Raw genomic sequence first — 9450 nt, 5'->3', positions numbered from 1 at the left:
GTCGCGTTCGAACCGTATTCATGTATATAACCGTATAAAATTTAGAGCGAAAATCTTATCTCTCATAGAGCACCTATTTGGTTCGAGTGGAAATTAGTCTGAATGTGGAAACTTTAAAAACGTTTTCTCATAGCGGAATCCGTTCATGACACTTCTAATATCAAAAAGATAATTCAATTTTAAAGTTTGTTAAAAAATTCTCCCGACTGATTTACCATTTTTGTCATTGTTTCTAGATAATGGTATGATATTTTGATTAGGCGGAAGGCAAGAGACAAATAATTGAAGTAAATCTAACTCTAGAGATTCAATTAGAAAACAAGAATGACAAGTTCGAAAGTCAATTCAGAATTTAATAGAAAAATTCTGATAAATCGTTAATTTTAAAAATAAAGAATTTTCATTAATATAAAATTTATTGATGAAATAGTTATATATAAATTTGAAAATATATAAGTCAAAAAATCAATTTAAAAATAAAGAATTCTCATTAATATAAAATTTATTGATGAAATAGTTATATATAAATTTGATTTAAATGAAATAGGATGGAAATTTAGATTATTTCCCGGTAAATAAAAACTAAAATTATCTATTCAACTATAATAAATTGCTTTTTTTCAGGAGGATGAGAATTTGAATTTATTTTGGTTGCTTTTTTGTGACAAAAACATATTTGATTGTTTGTCGCATATAATTAAGTTTAAATTTTTGTTTTCTTGACCTGATCTGCGAATCAAACAATATATGTTAGAGTAATATTTTGTTTCATGTCAGGTCATTGAATTTAATTTTTAAATTTTTCAAATTTCTTATAAATCTAACTTTTTCGGTTTCCATTTAATAAAATTTGATGTATTAAAAAAATATAAATATGAAAGAGACTTATTCTTGGATAGGAGAGAGAAAATTCCTTGATCAAAAATTTGTCAAAGTCGTTGTTCCACGTCAGTAAAACAAATGGACATTTATTTTATAATTATTCCCATTTAATACAGTTAAGTGTGGCTTTAGCTCATAAATGACATATTTATTGTCCACTGTGTACTAATAAATTGGTTAGAGGAAATAATATCCGTTTAATTAAAAGGCGGGGGCATTGGTGGCGGCCAGCCAGCTCAGATCCAATCGAATCTCCTCAGGCTCAGATCAATTTCATATTAGCATCTAAAATGATCCTACCATGCGCACGGCCATAACGTGCGCAATTACCTTCGTGAAAACAAAGAAACCACCGCTAGGACACGGCGGAAGATGGTAATGGACGAGAGCTTCTTCGGCGAATTCACCTTCGCGCCATCAAATCACACCGTCCATTCCAATCCATCGCCGATCAACGGCCGAGATTCATCTTCAGTTTCCGCCGCTGCCATCCCGGACGATGATGACTGGGGAGATTTCATTATCAATTCCGGTGGACTGGCGCATACTCAGTCACTACCTAGATTCTCCAAACCGCTAGATCATCATCAGAATTTTAAAATTGAAGAAGATTCATCGGAATTAGACCAGCCTGGTTCTGCTCCGGGTCGGTTCAATTCAGGTTCGGTTCAATGGGAGAAACCTAAAGGTGCGTTGCCTCTATCTATCTTTGGATTCGAAGAAGAAGAAGAAGAAGAAACGGTGAAATCAGGTGGTGATGCGGCGTCGTTTACCGATTACAGTAAGAACAACAATAATAATAATGTTAACAAAGGATCAGGTTTGATTGATGTGAATGATTTAATTGTTAATTTATATAATAACAATAACAAACAGAATGATTTTAGTAAAGAAGTAAAATTAGATTCGCAAGTGATTGACTCGAATGGTGAAAATGATTTGAAATCGAATTTGGATTGGGATCCGCTGAATGTGAATTTGAATAAAGAGCGAAATTCTGTCGGAAACGGAGCTAGTTTAGGGTTTGATAGTAACAATGCTGCTGATGAGGATGAGGATGATGAGGGATGGGAGTTTAAGGATGCACAAGATATTTCTAAGGTATGTATTGTGATTCATGTAGTTTTTGATTTTTGTGTCATTTTGTAGTTGTTTAGGTTCAGTTCAGGTTGCATTTTAAAGTTTGGGGGGTTTCGTTTTACTTATTTATTCGTGTTTCAATAATGGTCGAGTCAGACGAACCAGGTCGACACTGAGATTGGGATGCCGTCAGCTCCTAATGTTAATGGATTTGGTGCAAATTGGAATGATGGGTGGAATCTTACTGTTAATGGTGATGCTTCAAGCTTAAATTCTTTGAGTAAGAGTCCTGTTGATGGAAATGATAAAGAACTTGATAATGCTGCTGGTGATGATGGGTGGGAATATATGGGCTCAGATTCAAAACTGCAGGTTGGAGATGATAAGGTAAAATAGAGAGGTTTTGCTGTTTAGTTGATGATAGTAAACAATTAACTTTATATGGTACTTGGTTCTGTTTATTGGCTTGATTAAATCTTCCAAAATTTCTTGGTGGCCAGGTTAAGACCAAACATGTTCCAGCTGCAAGTTACAGTATGTCTCTTCCAAAATGGGATGTCTTATTTTCAGATTCAAGTAGGGTGGAAGTGGATGAGAAACATTTTAATGGAAACTCAACTGATGAAAAGGACTCTGGCGGTTCTGATGAATGGGACTTCAAGGGCGCAGAAACAGTATTACAGGTTAGAGATGAAATTCCAACATAAATGTATGTTCATCTGAGTTTGTGTGTACCTTTTATTTGATTGCTTAGGAAACCTAAATGATAATCAGAATTTGAACTTTGAGATTACTTAGAATAACAGACTAGAAGATTTTTGCTGTCAGTTGAGTAGAAACCTTTACTCGGCTGGCAAAAATTGATGTATCTGAAATTTAATACAATTCTCTTTTCATTTTTCAAAGCCATTTTTTTCATTGTTTAACTTTATCAAAAACAACAATATATAAGTGCAGTAAGCTATATGTCAGTATTTTGATTTCTTGGTATAACGATATGATTCAATATTCTGCAGATGAAGACTGAAAATTCACTGAAGCTGAATTCCAATTGGGCAAATTCCACCTGTAATGGGTCGAGTTTGGATGGAAGTATGCATACAAATTTAAATGGGATGAATTTAGATGAAAAGCAAGAGAACTTGAATTTATTTGGAAAAAGTGAGGATTTTGGGGACGACGACGGATGGGAATTCACGTCAGCAGAAGCAGCATCCAGGCCTGGGGACAGAAATACTAAGGTACGACTGCAGTTCATATATTTTGGTAGATTTTCACCTTGGGTTTTTTTATCCTCTGTCTCTGCCGTATGTATAAGTTTGATCATCATATTTTCTCTGACATTCTGTAATCTCAAGGATGATGGGAGAATGCCGGAAAATTTAGAGGGAGCCGCATACAGATTTGGTTTTGGCAGTGGCGTTCAAGTTAGTGGTGATTTACTTGGTGCTTCGCAAGAAACTTCTCAAAAATCAGGTGAATCAAACTTTGAATTTGATTTCGACATGTTGAATGAAAATAACCAGAATGACACTGTAAATGGATTCCATATTTTCCCAGTTAATGGGAAAGTTGGTTCTGATGAAAATTCCTGGCCGTCCAAGGATGCATTTTCGGAAATTGGATCAGGGGATAAGGTGACATGTTATTAAGAACCCGTTTTATTTCTCGTTATGGACTTAGTTTAGAGTTATGAAGAAAGTGAACCTTATATTTCTTGCAGGAAGAACCAATGGTTCTTGAAGGTTTTGCTACCGTGGAGGCTTCCATATTTGATAGTAAATTCCAGGTGGATTACTAATTTATTATGCTTGTGCTCTGGGAAATCATGTCTGCCAAACCGTGCTTTTCATTCTTTGACCTTTGCACTTAAGAGATTATGGCATTCTTTGACCTTTGCACTTAAGAGATTATGGCATTCTTTGACCTTTGCACTTAAGAGATTATGGCACACACGCTATCAATTTTATTTTCTGAACCCAATTGGTTACTGCGATGTTACAACTTCGTATTAGTTTTTTCTTTACTTTTTTTTTTCCTCAATTCATGCGTATACTAAAGTTATTGGTTGGTGCAACATGGTTTCACAAAATTTTGTTCTTTTGTCACATAACTGCTTCTCTTCTTCATGCTTAGGGGAACAAGGTAATTGCGGACAATCACAAAGGAGCTTTGCCCTTGTCTATCTTTGGTGATGAAGAAAAGGAAACAGATCATTCTGTGATCCATCAAGACATTTCAACCCAAATGTCCACCAACAACCTAAGAGATAGTGTTAAGAATCCCCATTTAGATATGTCTATCAAGGATCTAATATCAAGTTTATACTGTCAAGCAGAGCAGAATGATTCAGTTAATAATGCTCAAAACTTGAGTGAAAACGGACTGGATTCCGATGAAACTGCAACCGCCTCTGAATTAGCAAATGCTAATCCTGATCCTGATGATGATTCTTGGGAGTTTCAAGATGCTGCAACAGGAGCAGAAGTTGAAGATCCAGCATTTGTTCTTGGTCTTGGAGAGTCTCATACAAAATATTCAAACAAAGAAGAGCTAAATGATTATGTACAGTTCTTCTCAAAATTGAAGGAAAAATTGCAGTTTGCGGCAGTTTTCCATTTTGAAAATCTAAAGGTCAGTAGTTTCTGATGAGATTTGTCAACTACTTCCCTTATTCCCCATCTAAGGTTGAGCACCAATGACATTAAGTTTTTGAAATCTGCTTTTTGATAGAAAGCTCAAAACACTGCTGCTCTTGCTGGTGAAGATGCTGATGTACAAGCTCTTGATAAAAAAATACAGGTTGGTATCTAGATGTTATTTATGTTTTTTGCCATCTTCTTTGCTGTCTTTCTTATCTTGTTTTTTTCCCGATCGTAAATGCTGTCTTTATCAGTAAAAATGGTTTATAAGCCTTTAGAACTTGGCAAGTGGTGATAATATGTGGCAGAACACTCAGCAAAGTCTTTTGCTTAGTGCCTGTTTGGAGTTGTGTTCACACTAACTGAAACAATTTTTCACTGTTTAACACGATAACTAGCTGTTTGGTAAAAATTATTAAATGAAGTTTTAAACAATTGGAGATTTAGTGGCATTTCATTAAGATAAGAGCCCATTCCTCCTTTCTTTAGACTTGCAGTAAAATTTGTAGCTCCTCTTTTTCTCTTTTATACCTGATTTCTAGTTGAACATGTGTTTTTTGAATGAGAGGCAGAGCTATAGTGCTTTGATTCCTCTTCTGGTTACGCATGTCTTTTCAACACAAAAATTTAACTCAATCTTGAGCAAAGCTATAGTCAATAACTGGACTTAATTCTCTTCCTTGACCATTCATTTTCGTTTTTCTTTCTCTCTTGGGTATGGTGAATGTCACAATCATGCTGATTTAAATTTCCAGTTCCCCTTTTAAGTTGAACTGATTCTCTGTGGTTTGAGTTGTCATGTTGTGCTGCTTTGCTTAGAAATCACTTCGTATTTATGAAGGAGAATGACATTTGGGTTTTAAACTTCTTGTTCTCTTCTGTTGACAGGATATTAAAAATGAAATTCATCAAGATAGCATTTTCTCCAGTGAAATTCCCTCAGACAATCACTCACCGGGAGATGCAAGTCTCAGTGCCTTTATTGAAATTCTGCGAGAGCCAAATTTCCGTGTTTTCGAGTCTGAATATCAACTGTCGAAGAAACTGGAACTAGTAAGTAGTTGCTTTAATTGTCATGAAGGGACATTTATTTTCGGAATCAGGAAATTAGAGCCATCATTTCTCATATCATTTTTCATTGAAGAAATAAGCTGTCTGTGCTTTGTTTGCAGTCCTATTCGATTATCATAATGCATATAGTATAATACTATAAATAATTGTCATGGGTGTATTTACAGTTTAAAATTGTGGCAGATCGAGATGTTACATGTATCTTAATTGATGGGCTGCAGTAGAGAGCATATGCTGTGGACTGTGTATTCTGTGCGTAGGGATCATTTGAACTCTAGAAAAGTCTTGGAGGTTGCTAATCACTGAAAAAATAAACATCTCCACAGCCATGGCTAACATGGAGCTTTGTTTGGAACTTTCAGATGTTTAGTGTTTTGCTCATAGAAACGCTTGTAACAATAAAAAGCATATGCCCATTAGACACTCAGATAATGAATGAATGAATGAATGAATGAATGCGTACTTTGTTTTCTGTACTAAATCGTTGAGTGAGCTACTTTTATTGTTTGGTGGTTTGATATAATTGTGCTCAGAGTGCTAGCATTTTTGATTTGACAGGCAGAGAACAATTTGAGATCAGCAATTGAACTCCTCAAATATGTGGCCTCAACACTACAAATTTTAAAGTCAGTGTCAAAGGAGGGGCAATCTAATTACATTTCTGCATGGTTCAAAATGCTGTTTATTTGTCTTCAAGAATTGAGACATGGTGCCTTCATTTGGAAGCAAGCTTTGCAAGAAAATGTCCATGACCAATTATTGACCAATCCACGAGGTATTACTGAATTCTTCTATGCATATACAAGAATTTTTATGACTGTTTATAAATGCAACTTTAAGATGTCTAGGTAAACTGCAGGCAAGAAGTATGTCGTTGCCCTTGGTGAAATTTACAGAGTTGTTGAAGTTCTTGGATCCTCCATCAAACTTTATAAGCCATGGATTTTATCAAGCTCATTGGATCACACAAGCATTTTTACTCTTATAAGCGAGTGCTCTTCCATATGGACAAGTTCAGGACTCCAAGAAGCTCTATGTAGCATTTTAAATTCGGATGATTTTGAAGATGATGGAAATCGCAAGGAATTACTAGATTCAATCAATTATATTCATGATCTTGATGTGGACAGACTTTACAATCATGTTTTCTTGGAACAAGGCCCTACCTGTCAAATGTCAGCTTTAGCTGCAGGAACATTCCCAGGTAAGCAGAATGTTTATGAGCTTTGACATGGTGATTGATGACTGTTAATATTGAATATTTTATTGTATTTGCTACTTGCTGGCTGCTTTTGGAGCCATTCTTCTCTTCGAGATGCTGGCTTGCTCTCATAAAGCTTGTAAATTATACTGAATGTTTTTACGTTTTGATTACTGCAAAGCAGGGATGAAAACAGTAGTCTGGGATGGACAGCATTGCTTTCTCTCTCTGGCCAATTTATGGGGAAATTTAGTTAGCAGTGACCCTCTGAACTTGCCATGCATACACGTTGGCTAATAAGAAGAATGCAATGATAAGCAAGAGTAAAGTCGGTTTTTAGGAGCTATGTGTCGGAAATCACCACCGCATCAACTGAAATTATTTGTGACTAGTTTTGCGTCACTATGAGCTCCTATGCATAAACTAAAAGGCGCATCAGCGGAAGTGTTATGATGGGAGGAGTTAAAAGCGCACAGTTTAAACTGAAGATGCAAATAGCTGAGAGCTTGGAGCGACAGGGCAATGATTTCAGGTGAAACAATTTTTTTATCACTTTTTTTACCGGTTGCGATTCTTTATATAGAAATCAATGTATCAATTGTATGTGTTTTTTGTGAAATGGGAAAATTAGATGCCCTTATACATAGAAATAGGATTGAGACAATGCATATGGTTTTACTTATTTCCGCTATTGATTCTTGTGAAAACAATGAGAAATCTCATTGTTGTGAAATTGTATATGTTATGCTATGAAGTTACTCGCATTTTCTACTGCTGAATAAACTCCGTGTCAGTCAAATTTTTATTGTAAATTTGATTCTGATTCGTAAACGTGTATTCCACGGTTCATTTTATTGAATATGCAACCCTATTTTTGACTTGATTACCAGAAACTGACCTTTGTTTCCTTTTTCAATTATTTATGAGAATATAATTTCACTCTCTTGATACTGACGTAAGGGTAACTTTTTTGACTAGTTAAGCTATGAAACGCAGGGTTATAATTACTTCATGGTTATAACTTATAATTACTTCATTTGTTGTATTTTGATAGCTATATTTTATTTTGATGATGAACGAGATATTAATATAGTAATTCAGACCAAAAATAATTAGTGTTGGATAATTATATAGATTTTTATTGCCACTAACAATTTATGACATGAATTATTCTATTATATCCAATGATGTAACAATGCAAGTTCAATTATAAAAAATATAATAAATTAAACGTTGGTAGCCATTATGTAAAAAAACTTATAGTTCAATAACTCTAAAAATATTGAACTCATCAGATGTAGTAGACTTTGAAAGTGCTTATACACCCAAAGCTTTCATCATATTTGAAACTCTGTTACTTGAAGAAGTAGCATCTATGCTACTGCTTGAGTGACTAGACTAGAGCTCGTGATTACATTAAAATCTCGCTAAAGGAGAAAATAATAAAATGATATGATTCTTCCCATAGATCCGAAATAGAAAAGCTATTCTTGTAATTCTATGAAATTGTTATTTCATAATTTTTTAAAATAAATATTTCTTTCAAAAAATAAAGAATGATTATTTTATTTTCTATATTAGAACTATTCTATTACATGAAACAAAATAGTCTAAATATTTTTCAAACCTAACAACACAGCTTAATTAAAACTAGTGTCTCCTAAAGGACCATTCAAATCTGGATTTTTTACCTTTCACTCTTTTTTTGGGGGTGTTTGCTTGCTCCATTTTCCTCTTCATGAAATTTAAAATGTTTAGTCTATCATTTTGGTAAAAAAAAAATATGTTTAAAGTTTCATTTACAATATAAATTAATTGGTAGCAAATTTAATTTGTTCAACTTTAGAACATGACTAAAAATTTAATAGCGATACCAACCGGGAAATGATATGATCGCTGTGGAAATTTATGGTCTTGATTCCGAACCTCCAAACTACTACATTTATCTATTTAGAATAAAATGGCATTAATTCATGTTGAATTTTGAATTTCAGACCATATCCAGAGTCGAAGGAAATGTAAGAATAGTTCTTATAATATCTTATACTAACACCACTCAAATCAATTAGTTGAAGAATTTTTTTTTTGTGACAACCTCTTTCTCTCTAAAATGTAGTGCTCTAATTTCTCTCTAAAAAAAAACTTCCTTTCTCTTCATCTTTTTGAGGGTGGGAGAGGATGATCTTTCCGGCTAGCCGGAAAATCTTCTTCTCCCCACCCATATTATTAGTTTTTCTATATCTACTTGTCTAGTTCAATAAATCTAAGAATAAAAGTCTAGTTTTTGCTTGATTTGGGTTTTATTTCTTGCTTGTTAGTAATAAAATTTAAGTCTTTTTCCCTTCTTTATTTATATTTCTTAAATCCACAAGAGATTTTAGTGTTTGTTTGAGTTTTAACTCCAAAGTATTGTAGATCTAAGAAATGAAAAGGTATGTATCTATCTCTATAGAGTTTTAATGAAGATGAAGATCGACGATCGGAAATAGTAGGCTTAACGGTCCAAGCGGTTTGATTGACAAATCGGTGCAAGAAAATTTCGAAACACCCTTCCAACGATTTCGTTGTGTTAAG

General features: G+C 34.1%; 1 protein-coding gene across 2 annotated transcripts; it reads left to right on the top strand.

Annotated features, from left to right (window-relative positions):
* The first annotated feature begins 1108 nt into the window (after positions 1–1108).
* LOC126673141 (uncharacterized) lies at positions 1109–7730 on the top strand. Of its 2 annotated transcripts, XM_050367130.2 has the most exons (12): positions 1113–1983; positions 2119–2349; positions 2463–2645; positions 2979–3203; positions 3321–3599; positions 3686–3751; positions 4099–4596; positions 4696–4764; positions 5493–5657; positions 6234–6450; positions 6535–6879; positions 7061–7730. In XM_050367130.2, the coding sequence occupies exons 1-12, from the start codon at positions 1255–1257 to the stop codon at positions 7171–7173; spliced, it is 3120 nt and encodes a 1039-aa protein (XP_050223087.1). In that variant the 5' UTR covers positions 1113–1254; the 3' UTR covers positions 7174–7730. The 2 variants fall into 2 exon arrangements, with proteins under 2 accessions (XP_050223088.1, XP_050223087.1); XM_050367131.2 differs by lacking the exon at positions 7061–7730 and having other exon boundaries at positions 1109–1983; positions 6524–6809.
* Positions 7731–9450: the final 1720 nt, after the last annotated feature.

This window comes from Mercurialis annua, linkage group LG3 (genome assembly GCF_937616625.2).
Source record: "Mercurialis annua linkage group LG3, ddMerAnnu1.2, whole genome shotgun sequence".
Lineage (NCBI taxonomy): Eukaryota > Viridiplantae > Streptophyta > Magnoliopsida > Malpighiales > Euphorbiaceae > Mercurialis > Mercurialis annua.
The sequence above is the reverse complement of the archived record's forward strand: the minus strand, read 5'-3'. Positions and strand labels throughout refer to the sequence as shown.